This window comes from Ziziphus jujuba, chromosome 2, assembly GCF_031755915.1.
Source record: "Ziziphus jujuba cultivar Dongzao chromosome 2, ASM3175591v1".
In the NCBI taxonomy this organism is placed as follows: Eukaryota; Viridiplantae; Streptophyta; class Magnoliopsida; order Rosales; family Rhamnaceae; genus Ziziphus; species Ziziphus jujuba.
This window is the reverse complement of record NC_083380.1, coordinates 9166400-9193852: the sequence shown is the minus strand read 5'-3', so window position 1 is coordinate 9193852 and position 27453 is coordinate 9166400. Positions and strand designations below refer to the sequence as shown.

The 27453-nt window shown below is 33.6% G+C and overlaps 5 protein-coding genes across 20 annotated transcripts; 3 read left to right on the top strand and 2 right to left on the bottom strand.

Annotated features, from left to right (window-relative positions):
- The first annotated feature begins 309 nt into the window (after window positions 1-309).
- Window positions 310-1624, top strand: LOC107418172 (uncharacterized). The gene has a single exon (XM_016026846.4). It carries the CDS (start codon window positions 409-411, stop codon window positions 1309-1311), a length of 903 nt encoding a protein of 300 aa, XP_015882332.1. The 5' UTR covers window positions 310-408; the 3' UTR covers window positions 1312-1624.
- A 5672-nt stretch (window positions 1625-7296) lies between these two features.
- On the top strand, window positions 7297-12358 carry LOC107418181 (cyclin-dependent kinase G-2). 16 transcript variants are annotated; one of them, XR_007241016.2, is made up of 7 exons: window positions 7298-9337; window positions 9580-9715; window positions 9820-9908; window positions 10025-10136; window positions 10235-10338; window positions 10423-10527; window positions 10737-11428. XR_007241016.2 is itself a non-coding variant. In XM_016026858.4 (6 exons), exons 2-6 carry the CDS (start codon window positions 8037-8039, stop codon window positions 10385-10387), a joined length of 1791 nt encoding a protein of 596 aa, XP_015882344.3. In that variant the 5' UTR covers window positions 7297-7455; window positions 7867-8036; the 3' UTR covers window positions 10388-11428. The 16 variants fall into 16 exon arrangements, 3 of the variants coding, with proteins under 3 accessions (XP_015882344.3, XP_015882343.3, XP_015882342.3); XR_007241014.2 differs by adding an exon at window positions 12009-12358 and having other exon boundaries at window positions 7299-9337; window positions 10235-10527; window positions 10737-10843; XR_007241011.2 differs by adding an exon at window positions 12009-12358 and having other exon boundaries at window positions 7299-9337; window positions 10235-10566; window positions 10737-10843.
- On the bottom strand, window positions 11956-15465 carry LOC107418182 (uncharacterized). The gene is made up of 4 exons (XM_016026859.4): window positions 14072-15465; window positions 13176-13607; window positions 12436-12748; window positions 11956-12228 (listed from the first exon to the last, which is right to left on the bottom strand). Exons 1-4 carry the CDS (start codon window positions 14510-14512, stop codon window positions 12086-12088), a joined length of 1329 nt encoding a protein of 442 aa, XP_015882345.2. The 5' UTR covers window positions 14513-15465; the 3' UTR covers window positions 11956-12085.
- A 603-nt stretch (window positions 15466-16068) lies between these two features.
- On the bottom strand, window positions 16069-20007 carry LOC107418201 (4-coumarate--CoA ligase-like 9). Its single transcript, XM_048473876.2, has 6 exons — window positions 18848-20007; window positions 18151-18340; window positions 17665-17810; window positions 17475-17542; window positions 16840-16942; window positions 16069-16458 (listed from the first exon to the last, which is right to left on the bottom strand). Exons 1-6 carry the CDS (start codon window positions 19901-19903, stop codon window positions 16333-16335), a joined length of 1689 nt encoding a protein of 562 aa, XP_048329833.2. The 5' UTR covers window positions 19904-20007; the 3' UTR covers window positions 16069-16332.
- A 3008-nt stretch (window positions 20008-23015) lies between these two features.
- LOC107418192 (uncharacterized) lies at window positions 23016-27410 on the top strand. Its single transcript, XM_016026868.4, has 12 exons — window positions 23016-23197; window positions 23279-23394; window positions 23763-23792; window positions 23913-24049; window positions 24146-24325; window positions 24450-24513; window positions 24622-24729; window positions 25265-25418; window positions 25936-26025; window positions 26527-26582; window positions 26802-26859; window positions 26947-27410. The coding sequence occupies exons 1-12, from the start codon at window positions 23116-23118 to the stop codon at window positions 27186-27188; spliced, it is 1317 nt and encodes a 438-aa protein (XP_015882354.3). The 5' UTR covers window positions 23016-23115; the 3' UTR covers window positions 27189-27410.
- The last annotated feature ends 43 nt before the right edge of the window (window positions 27411-27453 follow it).

Below are 27453 nucleotides of genomic sequence, written 5' to 3'. Positions count from 1 at the left end.
CCCCCCACTCTCTCTCTCTCTCTCATGACACACTGCAAATCCCGTACTCACTGCACGAGGCCCGATACCTACGTGCCCCTACTTTGGCTCCAGTACATGACACTTCTTGCAATCCCATTGGCCGTCCTGTGGGGCCCAATTACAGGCCTTTCACATTCAGGTGGGCCCCACCCACCTGCAATGCCACGTTTCCCCATCTCTGCCAATCCCATCGCTGCGCTGTTCTTCTCACTGTTCTCACACGTGTCTGGTCTCACACGCGTCGGACTCACCGTTGTTATAAATATCATTCACTACTTTCCCACCCCTCTCTGCAAAAACATTGAGTGCGTAAACGTTCTGTAAAACCGAGGTCTAGAAAGAGCAAATAAAACATAAAATAATCGAGTTCTAGAGAGAGAAATTGATATGGATGGGAGAGGTGGTTGCTGCATAGCTAGATATGCAGGAGGGGGTGCGTACGATATGTCTAAGGTGGACAGGATAATGCTCCGGTTCCGACCGATCGCGCCGAAACCAGCGACGAGCGGTTCGGTTTCCGGTGGATCTACGCCGGAGATCAGCGAACACAGCGTCAAAGGCGGGAGAGGCAAGCGAAAGTACGTCAGAGATCATGGCAACAACAACAGGCGGTGCAACAACAACAACAACAGAAAGAGGAAATCTTCGCCGGAGGAAAAGCGAGTCTCGTCGGTGGCGACGGCGGTAGAACCGATGGTGACTCTCCCTCTCCTGCCTGAAACCCCGGAGCCGAAAGACTCGCCGGCGAGGGTTTCACCGGAAGTGAGAGACTCACCGATGTGGTTGAGCTTTGACAAACTCGATAACAACAACATAGAGTTGGGGATCTACGGGTCGTCAGATCGGACGGTGGCGATTCCGAGACCGGTGAGACTTCTAGGCTCGTGTATAACGGTGGAATGCGTGACGGACACGTGGATGGACGGTAACGGTTTGGGATGTACGGACGAGGAGAGGAAGATGAATCTGGAGAAGGACAGTTGTCCGGGATTTATATCGGATGGATTCGGAAGAGTGACGTGGACAAACAGAGCTTATAGGAAGATGGTAGGACATGGAGAAGAAGGCGGTGAGGAAGAGATGATGGTTTGGTTGGTATCGAAGGAGAGAGTACCTGTGGCGGTGACGCTAACGTACCCGGCGTTCACATGCAGAGTAAGACTGCAGTACATGTATGGTGGCAAAGAGAAAACGTCTCTGACACTGCCTTGTGATGTGTGGAGAATGAACGGTAGTGGTGGTTTTGCATGGCGGTTGGACGTCAAAGCTGCTCTCTGTTTAGGTCGGTAATATCATCATCATTACAGCCGTCTGATCAGATTACCTTTTCTTTTTTAAAAATATTGACATGGACATAGACCCAAAAAAAAAAAAAAAACAAAAAAACAAAAAAAAAAACAAAACAAAAAAAAAATAACCCCAAGCCTCCTCTTAGTTTGCTTATGTTAAAATTGTGAATATTACTTTTTTTTTTTTTGGGGGGTTAATTAACGTTCGGCTTTATCTTTGTCTGAGTGGTTTGGGTGGTACTTGGTGTTGTATGAATTTTATAAGATTATCATCATCGAGATTGAAATTTTATGTAATATATATTGTTTTATTATTTTCGTTTCTTTAGAGAATACTTCCCTTTTTTTTATTTTTTTTGGGGGTAATACTTTACTAGGGAATAGTTGAAATTTTATGTAATATATGTTGTTTTATTATTTTCGTTTCTTCAGAGAATACTCCCCTTTTTTGTTTTTGTTTTTTTTTTTTTTTTGGGTTAATACTTTTCTAGAGGATAGTTGTAGTACAAGTTATTTATTTGTTTATTTTTCTTATGTTTTATTCGTACACTTAGAATTGAGAGAGAGAGAGAGAGAGACGGTGTAGAGAGAGATTCTTGAAAAGAGAGAGTGATGGGACTGAGTCGTGTACCGGAATAGGGCCACCTGGTGGGTATTGTTTGGGGAGTAGTATTGGAGAGCTAGCATTTTCGGATTTAAGAGGCGGAAAGTGGAAAGTATTTATTTTCTTTTCTTCCCTTTTCCTTTTTTGGGGAGGATATTACCGAAGGAAAAGAAAGTATACAGTGGAGGGAAAGGAAAGGGAGAGAGAAGTGAGGGAAGGAAAGCTGCAAACGTTTTTTGTTTTGGGTGCCAGAGGAGGAGGAATAGGAGATGAGGAAGATGGGACAGGTGGGTGTGGTGAAATTTGGAAGCTTTTTACGATTTTGCGCCAATGCTTTCGTGGGTTACGTTTTCTGTCTCTTGAGATTAAATGCAACACGTATATCTTTTTGCATGAGAGCTTACATATACTTCGTTTTACCTTTTCATAATAATAATTATTATTATTATTATATTTATTTTTTTTTTAAACAAAAATTTCTCCAAAAGATTTTTCACAGTTTAATATTTTCCTTATTTCATTTTATAATTTTCTTTTTGGTTTCCCCGGAATTTTCGCTATCATGAGAATGTCGAACTTCGTGTCGTATAAATTGTTTGATGTTTGTTTGTATGTTTATATGTAATCAAATTAAGGTGAGATTTACCGATTAAAAAAAAAAAAAATCTAATTATGCCGATTTGTTTGTGAGCTTACATTGATTCATGAACCTTTACCTACGTACTAATATTGGTTTTTGCTTTGAAAATAGTCAATTTGGTACGTATATATATTTTATTTTAATGCACTCGATAAAAATATATGTAAAGATTAATTTAACTTTAAACAAAAATACGCTGTAGAAGAGGATGGGAGGAAGGATGGTAAATTATGGTTACTTTAGTTTTTGCTAAGAACGTAAATGCTTCGTACTTTTTTGGTGTATGAGAGGATAGAATAATATTAATTATTAATTTATAATATTTTATAAACAATCTATTGAACTATAGGAAGACATTATAGGAAGACGTGGAAGGTAAAGATGGCAATTTGTGTTCGTGTCCAAAATGGTAATTTATGTTCATGTGTCTACTCATTTAATAATTGTGTAATATTTAATTTTAATTTATTCTGTTTATTAATCGTCTTAGATAATTAAAATATTAATTCGATCTATTTATAAATAGATCAAGTCGATATAATCCATTTAATATGATTACTTGAATAGATCATGTTGATTTGTTAATGTATTAACCTGAATATTAATATGTTAATTTAAAAATTAACATATTTATTAAAAATTAACCTATTAATAAAAAAATTTTAATTTTAAAAATTTATCTTTAAAAAATTAATAATAAAAAAATTATTTTTATAAAATTTTTTAATTTATAATATTTTTTATTTGTAAAATAATATATTATGGCTAAAATTATAATTTAAAATTAAATTTAAGTGGATCATAGTGTATCAAATTCGAGTTAAATGGATCGATTCGAAAATTACATGATTAATAATCGTGTTAAACAGGTTGATCCGATTATGATCCGAACTTATTTATAATAAATTCAAACCTATTTATTTTATGTCGTTTTCAAATCGTGTCGTCATATCATAGTCTGGATTGCCACCTCTTATTACTAAACATTACCTTGGATGTGTTGAATTTAAATACGTGCTAATTTTGTACGACCATTTAGTTTTACGACTAAAAGCAAATAGGACCAATAATACAAGATTTTATTTCCATTGCCCATCTATTCGACTACAAATTGTGGATAATTATTCATCGGAAGGCTTGCAAGATTAAGACGTTAAATATGAGTTGTAAAACTAATATTAATGAAACAGGTTCCTCTAGTGAATTCTTTTTTATCATTTATCAAATTATTATATATTGATGTAGCAAAATGATATAATTGCAATTTTATTGATTGAAAAATATAAAAGGTAAAGTTGAAAAAAAATAAAATTGAAACACTACATAATTGGTAAATATAGTTGGCCTACATTACCACAAAATTAATATTTGTTGGTTAATATTACCGTAAAATTAATAGGTACTTAACTTTTGATAAACAAATGATAATTACTAATGAATAGTACAAATTTATATTTGTAAGTGAAACCAAAAAGCCTTCACCTTCCAGTTAATTAACATATGACAAAAAAGTTAAATTTTGAATTCTAATTTTTTAATTTTAATATATTATACTGGATTCTAATTTTAAATATTATTCAGATTAAATTCTTTAAATTGTAGTAAATTTTTATATATCCATAATATTTAGTTTTAACTTGTAGAGAACTTGAACTTGAAAAAGTGAGTTTCAAATTTTTGTTGGGATGATAGATTGATAATTTGAGTTTGATTGAAAGATTTACCATTATCATTTTCATTTTTATAGTATGAATTGAATCTAGCTTTGGATTAATAATTTTATGCCGTTTATATACATTAGATTTAATGGGTAAAATTGTAACAAATAAATATTCCAGTATTAAATTACATTAAATTGACTTTAATATTTTAAAAATTTTGCCAAATAATTATGTTTTAATAGGAAAACATTGAAAATATTATTTTTCTACAGAAATATTATATATATGTTTATATTCTTATTAATTTAAGGATTTAGCATTACAAATTATAAGATATATGAAATAAGTAAGAAAAAGTGAGCTTAATTTCTAGTATGGGTCAATTTTAATGCAACAGGGTAAAAACTTCAATTTAATAATTATAGACCTATTATATAACACTTTACAAGACAATTTTTTTTCTAAAATTATCCTTTTTTTTTTTTCCACTGATATCGTCAATTTTCTAGTTTCCGAAGACTTACATAGCATAATAAAATTGTAAAAATTTGAGATTAATTTCCACTTCTTGAATCGCTTGTGTTCTATATATGGAGTTACTTGCTCATGGATCATATATACGGAATTGTATTATTTAGAAGCTAATTAGTTGTAATATGTTTTCAGTTGGTAGATGACTGACATACATTTAACATACAAGATTCAAGTCTAAATAGTCTTACCTCTTAAATTTAACAGGCAGGTAAGTGTCACACTTATACATATTTATGTCTTTATACTGGATATGTCTAACAGATAAATAGGTATATAAAACTTAATGCTGTTCCCTTTTTATTTTTATTTTTATTTTTCAATCTATTCATTGACTGTCAAAATAATGACGGAATCAGGATTGTATTGGTGGGGTCCAAACTGTTAAATATAACTTTCGTATAAAAAACTTATCCTAGCTCTATCATAATGTTCAAAATTCAATTATTATATATAAAAAAAAAATCATAAATCAAAATATAATTTTATGTTCCTCCGAATCTCAAAGATCAACATCCAAAGGTGTTTTTTTCTTCCTAATACTTGTCATAATGTATATAATCAAATTGATCTATGTATCAGACTCAACAAATTTTAAACTATAAACAAAACATATTATATGATTACAATATTAAGAGATTAAGTCCTAAGGCACTTATAATGTTTGTTTTGGTGAAAAAGCAAATGGAGAAAAAGCAAAGAGGAGTAGCTCTATTAGGCATTCTGCTGCATTCTATTTTGCAAATTCATGAAGATTTAATGGCTGTATTTAAAAGTTAGTAAGTCTGTTATTTTTTTTTTTATCTGATTAAAATATAGTTCTATACATGTAAATAGATCATGAAAACATAATGCTAAATTATTGATAATTAATCCATATGATTAAAGCTGTTATTTGATTTATTTTGTATTAGCACTACCAAGCGTATGAATCAAAACTTAATAAAAGCAAAATATCTTATTGGATCTCTTCGTACACAATTGAAAAGCAAAACTCCATTGAGTAAACCAAATTCAATTTGTTTTTGTTTCTTATTACTGCTCCTTGTACAATAGTTTATAATGGGATATAAAAAGTTTTAGATTTATTAGGTTAGATTAAAGAGATAATATGTGATATATAAAAATTTGCAACTCAAAAGGCAAAACATAAAAATCAATAACTAATTATAACTTGTATTAGATATTTAAGAATGTACAAATTCTATTAGGCCAAAAAAAAAAAAAAAAAAAAGACATAAAACTCTATTAAGGCAAAGAAATTTGACTAATTAGTTTTAATGAGACCCTTTTTTTTTTGGGGGCTTAGAAAGATAGCTTCAACGAGATAAGCTTGACAGGAAATTGAAGCAATTTTGGGGAGGCTAAATTTAATATTATGTTTCACTTTACATGATATATCAAGCTGTTCAAAAAATATATGTAGTTCCGTCCCTGTGTCAAAATTTGAGTAAAAATGAAAATTGATATTTGGTGGTAATTTGGATCTTTTGTCCTTTTTTTTTTTTTTGGTTTGAGTACAGGGTAAAATATTGTTATATCATTTAAAATTATTATAAAAAAAATAACATAAATCTAAGTGAAAAACAATAATTGTTTTTAATACAAGGTTGAATTTTATAACTAGTGGAACAGAAATAAATATGGAAGATCTCCATCCTATTTTGTGAATTTTTGGCACAAAATACAGTAACATTAACATGTCTATGCTGCCATTTAAAGTTAAAATAAAATATTTTTGAAATTAAATTAGATATAAAAGTTAAACAAAAAACAAAAGAGGTATATTGTAAAATTCCATAAATCAAATATTGATTGTTTCCTTTTTTATTTTTTTTCTTTTTCTTTTTTCTTTTCATTTTTTTAGAAAATTGTTTCCTTTCCCTGTATTTTGTTTTTAGATTTAGATTAATGTTTCCCTTGTGCACACATTTTCTCAACTTCCCTGTACTGATGTAGATGGGCTTTGGTTTCGGGGTCAAAATTGTTGGCCTGTGAAGTCCATCTTTTTTTGGGTTGATAATTGTGTTTCAACTTTCAAGGGCCCCCCCTCATTAGAAGCCCAAAGAAAAAACCCTAAAAAACTCAATAAAATTTTAATTCAAAAAAAAAAAATCAGTAAAATTTTATATTGCAAATTAAATTATTAAAATCTTTATTTTTTAAAATAAAAATAAAAATTTCTAAAACTTATATATATTATATAAAAGATAAGAAATTCAAAAAAAAATATAAAAAGAAGAAATTTTATGCAAGTCGAAAAATACGACGCATATAATAAATTAACCAAAAAAAAATTATCACTAAACTTTCTTTTTGTTTTTTTTTTAATGGAATATTCAACTTCTTCTTCTTATTTTTTTAACATATAATGAATCAAGTTGATATTAATATAAAATTTTCCAATTTAAGGAAATACAGAGAGAAAAATAGAGGAAACAGCCAAACCGACCTCAAATTAAAAATAAAAAATAAAAAATTATTATTTTATTATTTTTTGGCCTAGGAAAGAATATCCAAAAGGTATTATATATAGTCAAAAGCAGACCAGACTTTAAAGCCACCAAACGCGTTTTCGAGGAAAACCACAAGTAGGTTCGCGGTTCGTAACGATCATCTTCAGCGTTGTGGTTGTGTGTGGTTTTTTCGAATCTCTCTGGGATCGGTCTTCTTCTTCAATTATTTGTCTTCCTCTTCATTCTTTAGCCGGTAAGGCCTTTTCGATACCTCTGGATTTTTCACGCCGACTCGCAGAATCGCAGGTTCTTAGGGTTTTTGTACGCGATCTGATTCGTTGCTTGGGTCACCTTTTGTTTTTCTCTCCTATTCTGATTTTGATTTTTAATTTTTTCCTGTTGATTTTGTGTTTGCCTTGATATCTCTGTTATCTGTAAATTGAACGCAAAAAAAATTATATTGTATTTTTTATTGTAAAATTGAGAAAGGGATAGTTCATTGGAATTGTCAATTTGGGGGTTAGGGTTTTTAAATTTGTTTGGGATTGTTCCGGGGTTACTTCCTTTTCTTTTTTCTTTGCTTTTTTCTTCGTTCTTTTTCTTTGTTTCGAGAATTTGATTGTTGATTAAGAAGAGCTGTGGTTGTTCAATAATATGGCGGCAGGGCGTGTAGATGTTTTGAGGAGGGATTCCCATAATTACTGTAGAAAAGAATTTGAGTACGGAGAAAATGGTGTACGTGGTGTGAAAGCTAGGTTCAATGGATACCGATTATCTGTTGGGTCTACACAAAATGGTTTCCGTGGTAGAACTGGAGAGCGAGGATTTGGAAGCATGTCAAATGCTACCAAGTCTAGAGTCGAGGATAGTGAGACCTCGAATCTTGAATATGCGGTTGAAGCTCCTTCCAAGAAGAAGAGAAAGTTCTCACCAATTGTATGGGACAGAGAAGAGAAGGAAGCTAGAGTTGTATCTAAGGACAGAGTTTTACCTAGTGTTCCTCTGCCTTCTCTCTATCCGAGTCCACATAGATCTGATGTTGCTTCAGATGCAGATGTTTCAAAAGTGGATATCTTTGAGCCTGAGAATCTGTCTCAGGGAACAGCACTTTCAACTGCTGAGGCTGCCGTAGCAGATGGGTTGGTGGGGATTTGTCAATCCAAGAACCCAGCTGATTTGTCTCCTTCACCCTTGCTTAGAGAGCAATATGACAAAACACATGTACAGATGGAGGAAGAAGTGTTGGTTGAAGCAAGGAACATTTCAATGTCGAGATGGGCCTCTGACAGTGATTCTCCAAGGGATATGTCTGATGATGAATGCACTCCGAACAGGCAGCACTCGAGCCCTGAGAGTGGGGAGTTCCGAAGAGAAGACTCAGTAGGTGGTAGGACCAGAACATTTGCTTCTGATGAAGAAGGTTCCTTTTTGGGGTCTGGTAGTGGAGGTAAATATTCTGAAAATGATTTAACTGATAAATCTATGGTCATTGATGAGAACGATGGTGAGAATGTTGTTATTAGCCAGGTTGAATCTGATTCTGAGTATGATGATCGTTTTCCAATGGAGGAGCCTACAGTCTCTAGCCAAAGACAAATTAACATGCTTCAGGGTTGCAGAAGTGTCTTTGAGTATGAAAAACTCAATAAAATAAATGAGGGGACTTACGGTGTTGTTTACAAAGCCAAGGATAAGAAAACTGGAGAAATAGTAGCCTTAAAAAAGGTGAAGATGGATATAGATAGAGATGGTGATGGTTTCCCAATGTCATCTTTGAGGGAAATAAACATTCTCTTGTCTCTTAATCATCCTTCAATAGTGGGTGTTAAGGAGGTTGTTATGGGTGATCTTGATAGTATTTTTATGGTTATGGAGTACATGGAGTATGACCTCAAGGGGCTAATGGAGGCGATGAATCAGCCATTTAGTATTGGTGAAGTTAAGTGGTTGATGCTACAATTGCTAGAGGGTATTGAGTGTCTTCATGGAAATTGGGTGCTTCACAGAGATTTAAAGACCTCAAATATTCTTTTGAACAAGGAGGGTGAGTTGAAAATATGTGACTTTGGCTTGTCACGTCAATATGGTAGTCCACTTAAGCCATATACTCCTTTGGTGGTCACTTTATGGTATAGGTAAGCTGTGCCCTCTTTTACACTTTGCTTTGGTTAAACTGTCTGATTATACATTTATCGTATAATTTATTAAATTTGTTGAACAATGACTGTCTAGGTATGTGCATATATATACTTAGAAGTACATTTTCATAATATTGCCTCTTACCTTGTGTTTTAGGTTGTTAAAATTACTGTTTCTTAATAATTTTGTAGCATGTAATTCACAACATCTAATGAACATGTGTTTTTTTGCCTTGCAGAGCACCCGAAATTCTTCTAGGTGCACGACAATATTCAACGGCAATCGATATGTGGTCGGTGGGATGTATAATGGCTGAAATGGTAGCCAAGGAACCACTTTTTAGAGGGAAAACTGAAGTTGATCAGCTTGATAAGGTTAGGTTTTGCTTCTTATAAGGTGCTTCATTTTGTTTGATTTTTGTTGTGCTTCTTGTTTAATATTCCTTTTTCACTTAAAATGATTTTCTAAAATTTTGCAGATTTTCAAGACTCTTGGAACACCAAATGAGACAGTTTGGCCTGGATTTTCTAAATTGCCAGGGGCCAAAGCGAAGTTTGTTAGGCAACCGTAAGTATATATTTAATTTAATTAGGTTATTGATTTCTGATGTCTTTTAATGTTAAGCTGCTTCTAGTAATTCATTTTAAACGTTAATATACTTATAATTGCTGAATCTGTTCCAGGTTTAATACATTGCGCAAGAAATTTCCTGCTGCATCTTTCACAGGTTCTCCAGTTCTTTCTGATTTGGGATTTGACTTGTTGAGCAAGCTTCTAACTTACGACCCTGAGAAGGTAGTGTCTATCATTTCAAGGGCCCTGATCTGGATTTGATATATGGTGTTGTATTTTATTGTCATGAAATTAATTTGCTTTGCACTTTGTCTTTGCAGAGAATAACAGTGGAGGATGCTCTTAATCATGACTGGTTTCGTGAGGCCCCGCTTCCCAAGACTGATTTCAAGCCTTCTTTTCCTGAGTTGAATAGTCAAAAGAGGTACTTAACAGCAGACAGCCTGAGAAACTTTTACAGCAATAAACCTTAGCTTTTCAAAACCACATTTCTTCAAAAATGTTACAGCTGATTATTAGGCTTCTACAAAGAATGGAAGAGACTCCAGAATCTTTTTAAGGGCGACAAAAGAGGAGCTGCCCTGAGGATTGTCATGCACTGCTGGTTTATTCAGTAAGAGTTGCATGTTGGTGTACAATATTCTCCTTGAAGGTCTGGCATAATGACTTAATGATTAAACCAAAAAAAAAAAAAAAAAAAAAAAAATCCCCCTTGTATATTATTTTCAGGAACACCTCATTATAAATGAAATATTTGAAGTATCATTTTTCCACTTCTATTCATGCCTTTGTTCTTTTGTTTTGCGTATTAATTTTTGCTAGTGGTAACGGATCTTTAAAGAAGGGCATGTGCATTATTCACAAGAATGATGGGAAACACTTGTCTTATGGCTTTTCGCTGCTTATAATCTTTGGCAAGCACTTCTCTGGTAAGATTTGCCACTTCTAATCCTTGTTAGGGAGATTTTGTATTCCTTTGTTATTATAGCTTCTGTAATAGATGTATATACTGGTTGTGACGTTGTAATGTTATCGACCTGAGATGCCTTTTGGCTTTTTGTTTGTGCAAGTGATGCCAACATCAGTTGCCCCTCACACTAGACAGGGTCCATTAATCTCTTCTTCTAAGGGAAGGTTTCTTTGTTTTTATCTTACATTTTTCTTCAGTTTCACATTCTGAAATTGATTTCTCTGAAAACTAATCTACTCTCAATCCTGTAGTTCTTTAAATGGGCTTCTATTGGAAGTCTCAGATGATGATGGAAGGTGATCATGTTGGTATAAAAGAGTAAATGACCCACGAAGTTGTTGGGGGTGGAGGTGGAAATGTAAAAAAAGCTAAAATGATTAGTCGCTGTTTCTTTTCTCTTTTCCTTTTATTATTCTTTTTGTTTTTTTTGGGGTTATATTATTATATAGCAAAATCGTTTCAGGTTACATTAAAACGTTTATGACACTGAGTAAATGTGCTCGATGGTTTTTTATCCGAAATCGATGAGATATTGGCCCTTATCTCTACTGTTTTTTTTTTTTTTTTCCCTCGTTACTATATATATATATATATATTTTATTTATTTATTTATTTTTATTGATTAGATGTTATTATAATGCTCAATTTCCTATTAATAACCGCAGGTTTATAATTTGGCGTGTGCTGTTTACGTATTGGTGCATGATGCTCACCAAACTAGAAAATGCAAAAACATGACCGCTGGCATTTTAGTACGAAATTTAGACTCAATTACAACATCTAATGGTTAAAACTAGATTTAGAGCTTCATAAACTTTGGCATAAGTTTATTGTTTACGACATGGCATGATCACAGCACTGTAAACAAAAACGAGGTCTTGATCCAATAACTCCGTAAGCTGAAACAAAAGTCTCCTACGAAGGTTTCGCAATGATAGACTTGTTTCATAATTCATAATAATGTACTTATGGGGGACATGTGTTGTTTGCAACTCAAGCAGGGAAAAAAATAAAAAGAAAAGAAAAAGAAAAAAAAAACAAAGAAGAAAAGAGCTTGACTTGGCATGGTGGTTTTTTTTTTTTTTTTTTTTTTTTATTCCCTTCCAAATAAAATGTGGATCCAGGAGCTGGAAGGTGCGCTTCAACACTCTTTTCCGGGTCCTCCAAGTGCAGAGTGAACACTTGACTTTCTGGAGATTTGTCATTTAGTACTGAAAGTTATGGTTTTCCCAAGTACAAAGAGAACCAGGGAGAGCTCGAGAAAAAAAAGGGTACCAATCAGTGCCCGATCAATTGTCCATCCAAAGACGGTAGCCCCTCGAGGATTGGTCTGCATATATATAACTGTTTGAAACTTAATTAGCTTTCGTAATATCTCTATATGATGTCTAAAATCTGTTTTATACATGATCATAAAGGAAACTTGAAGCTCTTTGTAATAAAATCAGTCAATCTAGTAAATTTAGAAGTTTTATACTATGAAAAAGTATGAAAATTTCGTCCTTCACTACTGCAGAATCAAGGTTGGAGAAACAAGTTTGGAAAACATACCAAAAGCTTGTCTTTTGTGATATGAGGACATAGATGAAACCAACTGAGTATTTGTAGGCTCTGGTACAAAATCAGCCGCCTCTAGATCACTTTCAGAGTAGCTTATGGATAATGATGCTGCTGCAGGAGGATTAGTGGGCTCTGTGTTTCCACCATTATTTGGAATTCCCAATTGGGATGCATCATTAGAGTTGCATGTTACCAAAGCATGCCATCTACTAGTAACCGATGCAAGACCTTGTGCTCTGTGTGAAATTTTTGCAGCTGCATGGAGGCAGATAATTATACCAACGAGCTCAACAATAGAGGAGACCTGCAACATTCATTATCATGTAAGATTTAGTTTTGTCTAAGAATGATTCAAAACTAATTACGATCAAATCTGATTGATTATGTTGATATTTTGTGCTTTATTTGAAACCTATGAGATATACGAAAACAAGAAGATAGCCGTGGGTTAAAATGTTTACTGCAGCTCCATGCCTATTACAGCAAGAAGCAAGCCAGGTTGGAATAATGCTAAGGATAGTTCTTCCATGTTAGTATAAGCTATAAATATTGCATATAAAGCCTCCATAACCAGAAAACACAACTTAAAATGCGTATAACTTGAGAGAATATATACAACAGGGAACTTTTGCAATTGTATAACCAAAAATCACAATAATAGTTCTATTAGTCTAACAACTTTACCAGTCATGTAAAAATAGACAGGAAGAAACATGTTGTTCAGAGCTTACTGCAAAATCGCCACCATTGACGAAGTTGATGATTCCTCGATTTCCTGTAGTCTGCAATAGATACACAAACTGACTAGCAGTCACAACCAAGAACTCCATAAGAAGGAATATTCGAAACCTGTGGCTAATCTTGGATAGATGGTGTGTTAGACGAATGTGTTCCTCAATGTAAACAGAAACATCTAGATCCCTTTCTAAAAGTCTCCCATAATTCTCAAAGTGTACAACTTGTAAGTTGCAGACCAGATTAAACAGAACGCTACCTGATAGAAAAATTATATTCGAATAAGTCCAAGAGACAAGCACAGCAAACAATGCAACCACGGATTGCCACCATGAGAGATGGTGAATATATCTGATTCGAAAGGCTTCACGAACTGCCTTCAAAAGGAAGCAAGGTAATGCACATACTGCCAATAGGCGGAAAAAGCCCTGAAGAAGTTGGATATTCAAACAAAACATTTCAACGATGTCAAAAGTTAGAAGACACATAAAAAATTGATATACCAATAACACAATTGCTGTAAAACAAACAACCACAAGCACAAACAGAAATTCAAGCTATTGGAATTTTTATAGTAAAAAGGAAAAATGACAAGCAACTTCGGCTAGAAGCACATAAAAGAGTTCATTTGAACCTGCAACAGTCAAAATACTTCGCCTGATTTTTGTGATTTCGTTCTAAAATCCTACTGGTTTCAACTGGATTTCTTTGTAAAATCACTATTATCCTACATTTGTTATTTTCTCTTTCCAAGTCTGAACTTGTGTTGCAAAACCCATCAAACAGATTACTTGCAAAAGAAACCGAATAACCCAATCTTTAATAAAATTATCTTGAAGATAATAATATAATTAGTAAAATAGGAAGTTTTGGGGTTTTGGGTTTTGCTTACATTGATCTTTTGAATGTATTCCTCACGAAACTGAGTCATATGACCATGATACCTATCCACAAACAAGAACCTCCGGAAACCATACTTGCGCAGGTTGTGAGAGATGCAGATAAGAGAAATGGCTGCCGCAAACGACTCGGAAACCAGAATCTGAAGCTCGAAGCTTTTGACTTGATACCTCTCACAATCAGAGCAGTAAGAGATCTCGATAAACAAAAGTGGAACCCCAACACCCAAAATTAAGAACCAGACCCACCAGAGAGTGACACTCACAAAAGAGTACTGGCAAAAGCCAAAGACTCTGAGAAAAGTTTCCAAGCGATGGAGGAAGTGGTTTAGCTGATCATCATTTGGTTCTTCTTGTTGAAGAACTGTCCGTGATGGGTCTAAAAGTGGGGTCTGTGTTGCGGGGTTCTCTGCTTGAGTGTGAGGAACCGCCATAAGAGTCACTGGGGAAGGTTGTTTTTTTTTTTTTTTTTTTTTTTTTTAAGGTTTTGATATAAAATGATAGAGGAAAAGGAGAAACCTTTGGTGGGTATTGAGGATTGCAGAACTATAGAGAGCCAATCTGAATTGTTTTTCTCTCTAAAACCTCAATGATAGAGAAGATAGAAGTTGTAGTACACAAGGCAGACAGAGAGGCTGATCCCACTTGTTTATTCATGGAACTGTACGAACATTCCAAAAATTTTGCTTCTTTTTAGATGTATAATATATATCGTCGTTCCAGATTTCTATGCAGTAAAGCCTAGACCCTTCGGAGATCAAGAAACTTCACCGAGTGCATCGACCTTCAGTAGAACCGACCGACTGTTTTAATGGATCTTTAAAAGTATTTACTTTTCTGACTTTTTTTTTTTTTTTTTTCCCTGTTTGAGAAAAAGAAAAAGAGTATTTGGGAAGCTTTGGAATATTTTCTAAGAATTGGTTGGAACTTTAATTCTTTTAAACAAAAAGTGTATCAAAATTGGTAACTGCCAGAGTATACAACAGTTAAAGTGCTTACTACAGCAAGTTTGAATTGGAAGCATGGAATAGGAACGATGATGGGGATCCCATCTCAGAAAAAAAGGTTATTTGAGATTATTTATTCAAGGCAATATTGCAAACATGATAGTTTTGAATATGAATTACTTGAACTGTTTTATCAAAGTTAAGGTGGTGTTTGGATTTTACCCAGCAAAAAAAACTAGTTTTTGGATTTTGAATTTTTCATGAATCAATGGAAGGAAATGAAATAATAAAGGATCTATATATCTGTTGGGGGTACAAATGGTTATGAATTTAGAATGAATTGGATTTGGATTTTTTATTGGTCCAGGAAAGAAATCTTTAGACTTGAAAAATAACCCCAACTATCATTCCAAAACCTAACGGTCAATTTTGGTAACCCGCATTTCTGAGTTTCCTAAAATTATGCAACTTTTTCCAATGGACAAGTGGTTTCAGCCAAAAAATTAGGCTTGGGCCATGAAAAATTTCCTTAAAGTCTTCTACGAGACCTGGTTTGTCTGATTAGATTTCACCTTTCATTCAATGATGGCAGCAAGCTAAAAATGGGAACTAGACTACTTTAACTCACAGCATCGAAGAAAAAGGGATAAATTTACCTTGTAATCCAGTGTCTTTTTTAAGATGGTTTAGGTTTCTTTCACTTTCCAAGTTTCAAACAAATTTGTCTTCTTTATCTTTGTGTTGTTGGACTAGATTTAAGATGAATAAGCTTATCTTGAAATATGATGAAACTGGAAATGAAATTTGAAAAAGACACTACGGGCCAACCACTTTCACTGTTGAGGACGGAAGAAAAAGAAAACCCATAATTTTGATAGTTTCAATACCAACCTAAGATGAAGCCTTGTTTGATTAAAAGAAGGAAAATTAGGTAAATGAACCAATTTCAAAGCAAAACTCAGTACAATTGCCTGAAACCCTATGTTAGTAAATAGATATGAACAATCAAATCTACATAGGCCTTTTTAAGCATGAGTTTCAGATTTTAACCAACACAAAAAGAATCAAAATGGGATATATTACAAACACATAATTCTTCAGGATCCACTCGAAAAGAATTCAATACAGTAATATTGAATCATAGAGTATAACTATTACTATACGATCAAAACTCTCTATTTTACACACGCTAATGGCAATTTCAATTCATTCCTTAAGTGCTAAAGAGAATAAGAGATTGACTTGTCAAAAATTGTACGCAGTCAGGTTCTCAACAAGTCTTCCTCAGTAATGCATGAATAAGCTGTTCATAACTTGGATGAGGGACTAGATAGAGCAAGACTGATCAGCTCCCTCCTCAATATCTTTCCAGCAGGAGATTTTGGAATGGAGTTGATAAATGCTACTCGCCGTATCTTCTTGTAAGGTGCAACCTGCAGGTAGAATAACCCATGTAAAGGTTTGCTAATGAATAAATAATAAGATCTTTAAAAAAAGAAGCAATTATTATTGACACTGACTAAAATGCTTTTGAAATGTGTGGGGGCCAAAAGTTAATTATAGTTGAAAAAAAAACAAATCCTGCTTTTTCTTTGGTTTGTCCCAAAAGCACCCACAGATTGTGAAGAAATGATTGGAGATGCTAGAAAACACATCAACCGCAATTTTACTTTTTCCTTGAGAGCGACCGTTATATTTAGACTGTAATTTAGTCATGACCCATGAATTGCAGGACATAATTATGACCGGTGTACATATAATAGCTTTGGACAGAATTCCAATGATCATTTTCCAATATATAGACAGAAGCTTGCCTGTTTTGCAACAAAATCTATAACTTGAGCCTCAGTTAAACTGCTTCCTGGCTTTCTCACTATGTAGGCCATGGGAATCTGCCCTGCCTCTTCGTCGGGGTAACTGTTCCCAAATTAACACATAGATAAGAAAAGCTGCAAACCTTAGGGAAAAAAACACAAACACACTAAATATAAACATAAGCACAAGAAGTAAGAGTGAGAGAGATAAGAGATTAAATTGAAATTAAATCTATTGCACTCTTTCTGCCCCACCTCTTTTTGCCACTAACATTACGTTTCTGTGTTTTTCCTCCTGCAATTTACTAAGTTCACATTTCCATAGTTAACCAGCAGTACTCCCTAATCCAACCAACAAAACCTTTTTCTGTAATTATAAGCTTTGCCTCCTCTATTAATCCGTATCTCATAAGTTATTAATTAGTATATAGTATACAAATCCAGTGATCGACATCCATCTTAAATCCTCACAACAAATTCAACCTTCTAGTACTTGGCATCCAAAATACTCAGCTCACTCGTCTCTGGTCTTTAAGTCAGGCAGTCCTACCTATTGTTGCTAAAATGCCAGAGACGATGAAAGATACTAATCTTTCTCATAAGCAGAAATAAAATTATAGCACTATATAACTTACGGAACCACTGCAGCATCAGCAATGTTGGGATTGGTTAGAAGTATGTGTTCCAACTCGGCAGGGGGAACCTGCAATGTGTTTCAGGCAAAAGATTAGAAGCGACGTTACCCAAATGGATTAAAGTGAGATCTACAACTATATCTTTGTTATGACTTATAAGTTTTACTCTCAGTTAAAGTATTTTAATCACCTGATATGCCTTGTATTTTATCAATTCCTTCAACCTGTCAACAATATAGAGCATTCCATCAGAGTCGAAATAACAAAGATCACCAGTCTTTAGCCAACCGTCCGAGGTCAAAGTCTCGGCTGTTGCCTTGTCATCTCCTACGTAACCTGCAAAAGCACCATCCTTCCATTTAGGAAACAGTTAACCTTTGAAAGATTTTTGAATCGAAATTAGAAACAATAGAATTAGCATGACAGGTAAAATAAAAACAAGAGGTCAAATCACACTTTGCCTCAGCAAACCACGCAGTATTACATACAGCCTAACACAGTCTTCTATTTTATGTTTATCAGCCAAACTAGGCAATTCCAGTTGATGAATCTTGTATAACTAGTCATGCTTAAATTCTATGCCATTTTTTTAGGCTTAGAAACAAATGCCACCCAATGAAACTTGCTTTCTAGTTAACTATTTCAGAAGAAAGAAAGAAAGTAGAAGTTTGATCACCTGGCATAACTGTTGGACCTCGCAACCACAGTTCACCTCTCTGACCAGGAGGCAATGCCTCTCCTGTTTCAGGGTCAACAATCTTGGCTTCCATATTTTCTGATAATCGGCCCACAGAGTTATACCTTTTCGACTCATCGGGGTCTATCATCCTACTGGCTCCTCCTCCAGTCTCAGTCAAACCATATCCCTAAAGGGAAAAAAAACACACAACAACAATTCGAATATTCAAAAATCTAAGAAACAGTCACCACTTTGACAAATTAAAAAGTTAATTGTTTTCTAGAAAGTAGAAAGTTAATACTATTCTAGAAAGTAGCAAACCACCTTGGCCAAAAAAATTATAATAATAATAATAATAATAAAAGTTAGCATATTGACATATTCCGCTCTGTCATGTTTGGCATAGGGAAAATGGACAAAGAAAAAAAAAAATTTAAATAAATTCATTTCATCTTCCACTGTTTGGTCACGAGATTCAAATGGGTTAACAACTCTAAACACTATCTTTTCATGGAAACAAAAAGTGTGAAATTCTAACATACACCATAAAAGTTGAACAGGGAACATTAATGCTCTTTCTTTTTATTAGATGTAGATTAGATCTTAATAGTACTTAATCAAACGTTTGATTAAAAAAAAAAAAAAAAAACCAAACCAAACCAATTCACACCCAAAAAAAAAAAATATATTTCACCTGCACAATTTCTGCATTGGGGAATTTGGCATTGAACTTTTCAGCAGTCTCTTTCCCCAGTGGAGCTCCACCGCAACCGAGCAACCGGAGAGAGCTCAGATCATATTTCTCAACCAACTCCGACTTAGTCAGAGCCACCACAAGCGGCGGAGAAACCGGCATGTAAGTCACCCTATACTTCTCCACAGCTCTCAGCATTGCCTGGAAATCGAACCTTTCCATCAAAACCAATGTCTCTCCCATCGAAATCGCTCTGAGCAACATGAAGAATCCAAATACATGGAAAAGGGGCAAACTGAAAAGCGACACGGGCTGGATATCTTCCTCCTCATTTTTTTTCTCCTCTAGCCGGAGAGCATAGAATCCGGCGAGAAGAGCTATCAAATTCCGGTGGGTCAACAAAACTCCTTTGACTCTCCCGGTAGTTCCTGACGAGTAGAGAATGGCTGCCGGGTCAGACTGACTCACCTCCTCGACACGGGATACGACATTGTCGTCCCTGTCGTTCCTGTCGAGCATGGAGAGGAATTGCGGAGAGTCTACGATGATGGTTGGTAAGTTCCCTGGAAGCTTCTTGGCTGTTGAAGTGGAAGCGAAAGCGATGACGGGTTGGCTGAGTCGGACCTGGTGAGCGATCTCCGAGTCGGAACTGAGTGGGTTAGCGGGAGAGATTGTGATGCCCAACGACAACAAAGCGAGGTAAACGACAGGGACGTGGAGAGAAGCAGGGCACAGAATGAAAGCGGTTTGACCTTTGGAGAGAGAAAGTGAGGGAATGGATTTGAGAGAGAAAGCGAGGGAATGAATTTGGTGGAGGAAGAGAGAGTACGAGACTCGGTTTCCGGTGGTGGAGTCGATGAGTACGGTGGTGGAGTCGAGGTCTTTGGTGGTTGTGGAGGTGGTGAGGAGAGAGAGAGTGAAGGAGGTGAGAGAGAGAGGTTGTGAAGGAGGTGGTAGAGGAACTTTGGGTCGTAGGCTGTGGAAGATTTTGGTGTTTGGGCAAAATCCACTTCTTGGGTCGATGGAAAGATTGGATTTTGAGTCGTTTTCCGCCATTGATATGGAGGTCTAGCTTAAATTTTTTTCTTTTTTTTTTACCCCTCTTTGGAGATGAAGAAGTTTACGTTGCTCTGTTTAATGGTTCTGGTTCAGATAATAAAAGGAAGAGATATATATATATATATATATAGAGAGAGAGAGAGAGAGAGAGAGAAAGAGAGAGGGAGAGTATGTGTTTTTTTGACTTTTATTTTAACTGTGGTGCTGTAAAGGTTTGACCTCTGCTACTTTTCTGAAGGGCACGTGCTTTTTTCCTGAGAGGATGTTTGATATCTCTCTCTCTCTTTCTCTCTCTCAACATAAATTATGAATTATATTCCAAAAAAATAATAATTTTGAGTAATAATTTGGTCCTTAATTTAAAACTGTCATTGTAAATCCATTTAATTTCTGATCATAAAAAAATGCAAATTGTATACACTGATGGAATAGTGCTCTTTTATTATTATTATTTTTTTGGTTTGGTCAAATGATGACTTAGTGTTTGTTAATAAAATATTAATATTTATTGTAACGCATGCAACATATAAAACTACAAATAAAATATAATACGAAATTTTCTTATTAATAAAAGTCTGTACAAATGCTGATAGAAAAGTAGTAACAAATTAGTTATGTTACATTAAAAAAAAAAAAAAAACTGAATTATTTATAGTCCATCATTTGACAATATCTATACCTTCTTGCTTGATTTTATATGAAAATGACGTTCATTTTAAATAAATATCATGGTATGAACACGACCATTCATTACGTAAACTCACAAATTTTTTTATTACTTTTACAATTTCTATCCTAAATGTTTAAGATATGCTGATCAATATAAATCCAATATTAAAAGGATAATAATTATTATTGTGTTTTTTTTTTTTAAATAATAATTAATATTACATTATATTATATTGTTATTATCGTTTTCGATTTCAAGTAACAATAACTGCCTTAAAAGTATCGACTTCTGTCAATGTGGAACATCTTCACCAAGTGTGGTTAAAAGTTAAAAGCTCCATCCTATTCGTGTTTAAGTGAGATTGCTTATTTGGTCAATTATCCACTTTTATATTTAATAAGCTGTGGATTCAAAATGTCACAATCATAGAAAATTATTATAAATAATTAAAAAAATCATTAAAAAAGAAGAAGAATTACTTCTTCATGTATCCGTATGGAATAAGACATAACATAATTAGTCTACATTGGAAAATATTTTATGAACTAGTAAAAATAAAAATTGATTTATATGCATCCAAATAACAAGAAATTTAAAATGTTTTCATTTTGAAAAATATGGAAATTAATGTTCATTTTATTTTCCTTCTTCAACATGAACCAAAATTCTATGCTAACCATAATAAATGCCATATTATTTAATGGTACATAGTTTTCATATAATACTAAGTTTATTAAATTTATTTGGTGGTAGATGATGTGATATCATATCATTGTTTTATTTTTTTAATTTATTTATTTATATAAAAGTTTATTTTTTTATATTTGAATTATATAAATATGTTTATAAATAATAATTTAATAAAAATCATATAATAAATAAATTTGATAAACATATTATAACATATGAGATTGTTTTTTTATATACGTATATATATAATTTTATTTTAGCTTCAATTCTACATATTCTTGCAGATACACATTTAACACCAAGATATCAAAGCCGCAAACATAGTCGTAGACTCAAAAAATGAAAGCCAGAGTTGTTGCATATTTCAGGCTAGCAAAACAGAGCATAGAAGGCCAATCTCATCTCACCAAAAGGGGTTATGGAGAGGTTGTGATAAGAGAGTATTCGTTGTGCTCATATGACGGTGGCTTTGAGAATAGCAGACCCTCATTGCCGCCTCGTCACGAATTGCTTAGATTTTCGTTTTGGTCGTATATCGATGGCCGGTGAAAGATCAAGGTCTTATTTAATTTTTATCTTATCCCTCTCATTGATAACATAGTGTTTGCTTATGAAATATTAATAATTTACACGTAAAGTAACATCCAAAGTGCAAATTTCACGCAAAAATAAATAAATGAAAAAAATAAATCCAATGTGTATTTATTTATTTTGAAAATATTTTCCTCATTAACATTTTATTTTGTATGAAATATTAGGGGTGTAATCAATTAAAATTTTAAGTTGTTTTTAAAGAGGTTGACACATTAAACCGTTCACGTGTATACTTAATAGGAATTATTTTTCTTTTATTTTTACAATTTCTATCCACAATATTTTAGTATAAGATTTATATGGTGATTAAGATAATTGTAACATAAAATGATAATAATAATTTTTTTTATGTAATATTGTGTTATATGGTTATGATTGTTTGCTTTCTAGGATTTTTCGACTTTATAACTATTTCAAGTATGTCCAAGAATGAAAATAAGAATTACAAAAGAGAAAGAAAAAGAAAAAATAAAAATAAAAAGAATGAGAATAAGACATGACATATCTGCAATGGAAAATTTTTTATGAGCTAGTAATTAAAAATAAAACTTTATTTAAAAAAAAGCAAAAATAAAAATTCATTTATACACATCCAAACAAAAGAAATTTTAAATGATTTCCTTTTGAAAAATATGGAAATTAATACTCACTTTACTTTCCTTTATTTGACCTTCAGGTAGACTCAGATCACAATTATTGCCACAAGCTACTAGTTTTGGAAAATAAAATAAATGTTTTTTTTTATTTAAAAAAAAAAACCTCATCTTACTAATAATTGCAATTTTTTTTTTAAAAAAAATTTCTTACGGACTTACCAACAAACATCACCACATAAAGACAAGTAATTCTTAAACCTTAAATTAAAAAAAAAAAAAAAAGAGAGAAAAGTAATGGTAATAATATATAGTTTTTAAATATTTATTTTATTTTTTCTTTTTCAATTTCCTGAATAAATGGAAAATTTAACAAATGGATCAAACTAAGCAACGTGTGCAACTGTAAGCCACTTATTAATTGCGGTTGAAAAAGCAATTATCATAACCTGGTCGCAGGACAGAAATACAAATAGATAAAGTTTTTGGGAAAATACAAATTTCAAAACGATTTGGGAAACTAAATACATATTCAAAATTTCATGGCCCATTGAGTTAAAAGACAGAAGTTAGTAGGGTTTAACGTCCTCTCTCTCTCTCTCTTCCCAAGTTTTCTCTGAAGGTGTGGGTTTTTTGGGGAGAGAATAACACAGAGTGAAAAGATGCCTCATACGACCACTTTGGATTGCCCTGGTTGTCCATCACTTCGTGCTCTAACATTCGACGCTCTTGGTCTGATCAAAGGTAACTAGGAAACAATCTTTTTCTTATACTGGTTAAATTTTTTTTTTTTTTTTAATACTGTATTTTTTTGGTTGGTTATAGTTATTGAAGCACGGGGCAAGCAAGGAGGGTTTCCTAAGGTGGTGGAGAAATGGGGTGAGCCAGACTCCTCAAAATGCGTGCTTGCTGCGTCAATCGACGACAGCAAATCAAACCCGGTATTGTATTGCTTTTCTGTTTCATTTTTTGAGTTCAAATTCTAAATGGGTATTGCAAATTTTATTGGTGCTTTGTGGGATTATGCAATTTGAATATGAGTATGGTGTCTATATGATATAAGTTCAATTGGGTTTCTCTGATTTTCGTGTATTTTGATCTCTGTCAAACTATTCTTTTATCTGAAATGTCAAAACTTTTTTTTCTTTCTTATTTTCTAGCTAATTTTAGATATTTTAATAAATTGCAATTTGGGCTTTAGTTTTCTTTTAAAACTAGCTTGTCTAATGCTTAGCTGCTGAATTATTAACGAAGTAACCTTCCCTTTTTTTTTTTTTTTTTTTTTTTTTTGCCGTTTGAATTGTTGCAGTTATTAGCTGTTGCAAGAAAGAATGGCATGGTGAGTTATTTTCTGCGGCTGAATATTCAAGAGCACATATAGGTTTTTAGTTATTGCTCATAGTCAAGGGTTTTCCTCGGGACTTTTTTTGATTATATGTGTGGCTAATCTATTTTTTAGATTGAGATTCTGAATCCTCTCAATGGGGATCTATGTTTCTCGGTTCCTAATGACAATGGTGATGTTGGTCGAATGGAGAATGATGCCATCATTGGGTTGCATTTACTTGCGAGAAAGAAAAAAGAGTCTGTGTCTAGGTAATGCTTTTGGGAACCTTTTGGTCTTGTTTTTACATATTGAGTTATTCTCCTCCCCTCCTTCTCTATACTCTTTTAATTATCATTTGTTATCAGATTTTGCACTTTGCTTACATGTACGGAAAAAGGGAAGGCAACTATCAGGTCTTTTGAACGGACAACTTCACCTAAAGAGTTTACCTCTACTGGGTCATCTAGAACATGGGAAGTATGCAATGCTGGTAATATCTTATGTTCAAAACTCGATGGGAGTGAAAATTATGCATTATTTGGAGGGTGAGTTTGCTTATGTGCAAAAAACTGCAATACAAGCTTGAAAACTTAATCAACTTCATTGTGCAAAGGAGAGTTTTAACTAGTTATTTTTGTGAGATATGTGAAGTATTGTTTTCAACCTCAGGAAGGGTGTTGAAGTGACTGTGTGGGATCTTGACAAGTGTACTAAGACATGGACAGCAAAATCTGTGAGTCTTTTATTTTTCCCTCTTACTTGTTGAACAAGATGACAGCTTTCTTGGCTAGTACTAGTAGTATGACCTGCATTTAGTTTAATCAGGTTTCATTCCTTGCAGCCTCCTAAAAACAGCCTTGGTATTTTTACCCCAACTTGGTTTACATCTGCCACGTTCCTGAGTAAAGATGATCATCGTAAAATTGTGGCTGGCACACAGAGCCATCAGGTAGTGTTATGTGGTTAATTTTTGTTTACTGAATAAATGTTGAATTCTCTATCTTTGAAGGCTATTACTTTGGGAAAGTACCCCCTAATTTTTGCCTTGCAAATGAATGCTACTTACTTCTGTTGGCAATCATGGCTTACATTTTCCTAGTTCGTGCAATTTCACTGATGTTATTTAACTAGCAAGAAAACATCAGTCCCAAGGTTTTTGTTAAAGCTTGTAACATATCATTGGTTTCATATATTTGAAAATATACTTATTCACGAAAAGAAAAAAAGAAAATAGAAAAACTGATCTGTTTCTCTTCTCCTCCTCTTTCCTTGTTCTATCAAAGGACTTGTTTAAGTTTTTCATATAAAGCGCTTAGTGGACTAATTTTATGAACACCTGATTTGTAAAGTATTTTTGTTATGATGTTTGTTATTGTTGTTGAATAAGCTTAGTTTCTTTACTGCCTGCTTCGTCCTAATGGTGCTATAATATTAAGGATTTTCTTCGCACTTTATAACCAAAACAGATTGCCTGTTTCTTACAGGTCCGTCTCTATGATATTTCTGCTCAGCGGAGACCTGTAATATCTTTTGATTTCCGGGAGACCCCCGTTAAAGCATTAGCTGAAGATCTAGATGGCTATACAATCTATGTCGGGAACGGGTCTGGTGATCTTTCTGCTTTTGACATGCGCACAGGTACATCCAATTAATCATATAAATTTGATTGTCATCTGATTTGACTGAAAGATCTGTTTTGATTGTGGTTGCTTTGTAATATGCATCTTGGAGTGTTACTTTTTTCATATGCAGTTTATTATCTTTTTTTGTTTTGACTTCATTTTGTTGATTGATTTCTTATGTTCATTATATTCCTCTTTTAGAATATTATGAGAGCATAGAGGTAGTATCTAGGAACCGTTTGGTCAAGCTCCTATTTGTTAACTGTTATATATCTGTATCAAACACTAAATTCTGCTATCTGCATAGCTTTAGAATATTATTATTACAAGTATCAGATTATAATTGATTAATCACTTGGGGAGTATTTCAGTAACTCGTAGGCCTTAGCCAGTTGCAACTGGAGCTTAATATATTTCTTGCTCTTTTTCTTTTCTTTATTTTCTTTTTTATTAATGTTTTCATGTTGCTTCTGTTATACTTGAATTCATATATTTGAAAGGTTTGAGTAACTTGTTTAATACTGTCTTTGCAGGGAAATTGTTAGGAAGTTTTTTGGGAAAATGTTCTGGAAGCATTAGATCAATAGTTAGGCACCCTGAACTTCCAGTGCTTGCATCATGTGGTAAGTATATGATGTAGTGTTTTCCTTATAACTATGGTAATTTTTCCTGTTGTGGCATTTTATGCATCTACTCTTGCTGTCTCTTTAATGCACACAGAAGAGATGGTCCTCATGTTTGTGTGCAGCCTTTCCTATTGATTTTCTTCCAGTCTGTTTGCTGTATATGTTGTTTGTGTAAAAAATCTTATGCGAACAATCAATGCTGCCCTCCCGCATTAGGAGTCAATTTCGATTCAAAGTGAAATGAGCCATAAGGTAGGTGTATGGTGAAAGGGTTATTGGGGTCATTGGTTAGTTTCGCAACATGAACTGCCAGGTATAGGAAGGGAATAATAATAATGTTGGGATTCTTTCTTATATCATTTTTAGGATGGAATTTCTGATTAGTATTAATCATATAGTGAATAGTGTCAAATCATCATTTTCCTTTCGATGTTTTAAGTTCAGAGTTTGGCTTCTCTCTATGTGAATATGTGATACTGATAGGTAACTTTTTTCTAGGACTGGATAGCTATCTACGCTTCTGGGATGTAAAGACACGGCAACTACTTTCTGCGGTATGGATTTGGTTTTTTTTCTCATGTAGAGCTAAAATATAGACTTGATTCTTTTGGCCTGTTGATTATCACTATTCCAAAACCTTCAATTTAAAACTTGGACGATCGATTGAGCTGTCATGAAGATTTAATTCTGCAAATGTGGATTAAAAGGGGGATAATGATATTTATTGCGTTCATTGTATCTAATTATTTCATTATTTTCTTTCATGGCTGCAGGTTTTCCTGAAACAGCATCTTGTAAAAGTTCTTTTTGATTCCAGTTTTGCTGATGAAGGTCAGTTTACCTTGTTCAGTTTCATCATACTCGGTTTATTTTCAAACCCAAAGGCATAAATGCTAATACTATACTTTGTACGAGCAGAAGTTTCTCATTGTACGGAAGATCTACCATCTGAAGCACAAAATGCTAATGAGACTCAAATTGGAGATGAGGAAACACTACCCGTCAAAAGAAAGAAGGCATCTAAAGAACACAAAAGAAACAAGAAGGAAAGTAAACAAAACAATGGCAGTGAAACATCTAAAGAAAATAAAGGCAGGAAATCAAAATCCAATAAAAGTAGCAAAAGATTAAAATATGACATGGTTGATGATGAATCATGATCAGATGATTAAAATGAGAATACCAAAGCACCGGGTGAAGGCATGAGGTCTTTTTCTTGTTTTAGGGTTAATTTGAAATTTGTAATTTACAAAAAGGTGGAATTGTAACTTCTATATATTGAAGGTAACATGAAAAAGTAATTAGTCGTTGTAGCCAAGACCACATTGTTCATTCATTTTTTCCGGCTTGTAATGCATGTGAGATATCCTGCGGTTTACTTTCGTGGTGGTCTTTATTATACTTTCCTTCATTTAGAGTCTGAAA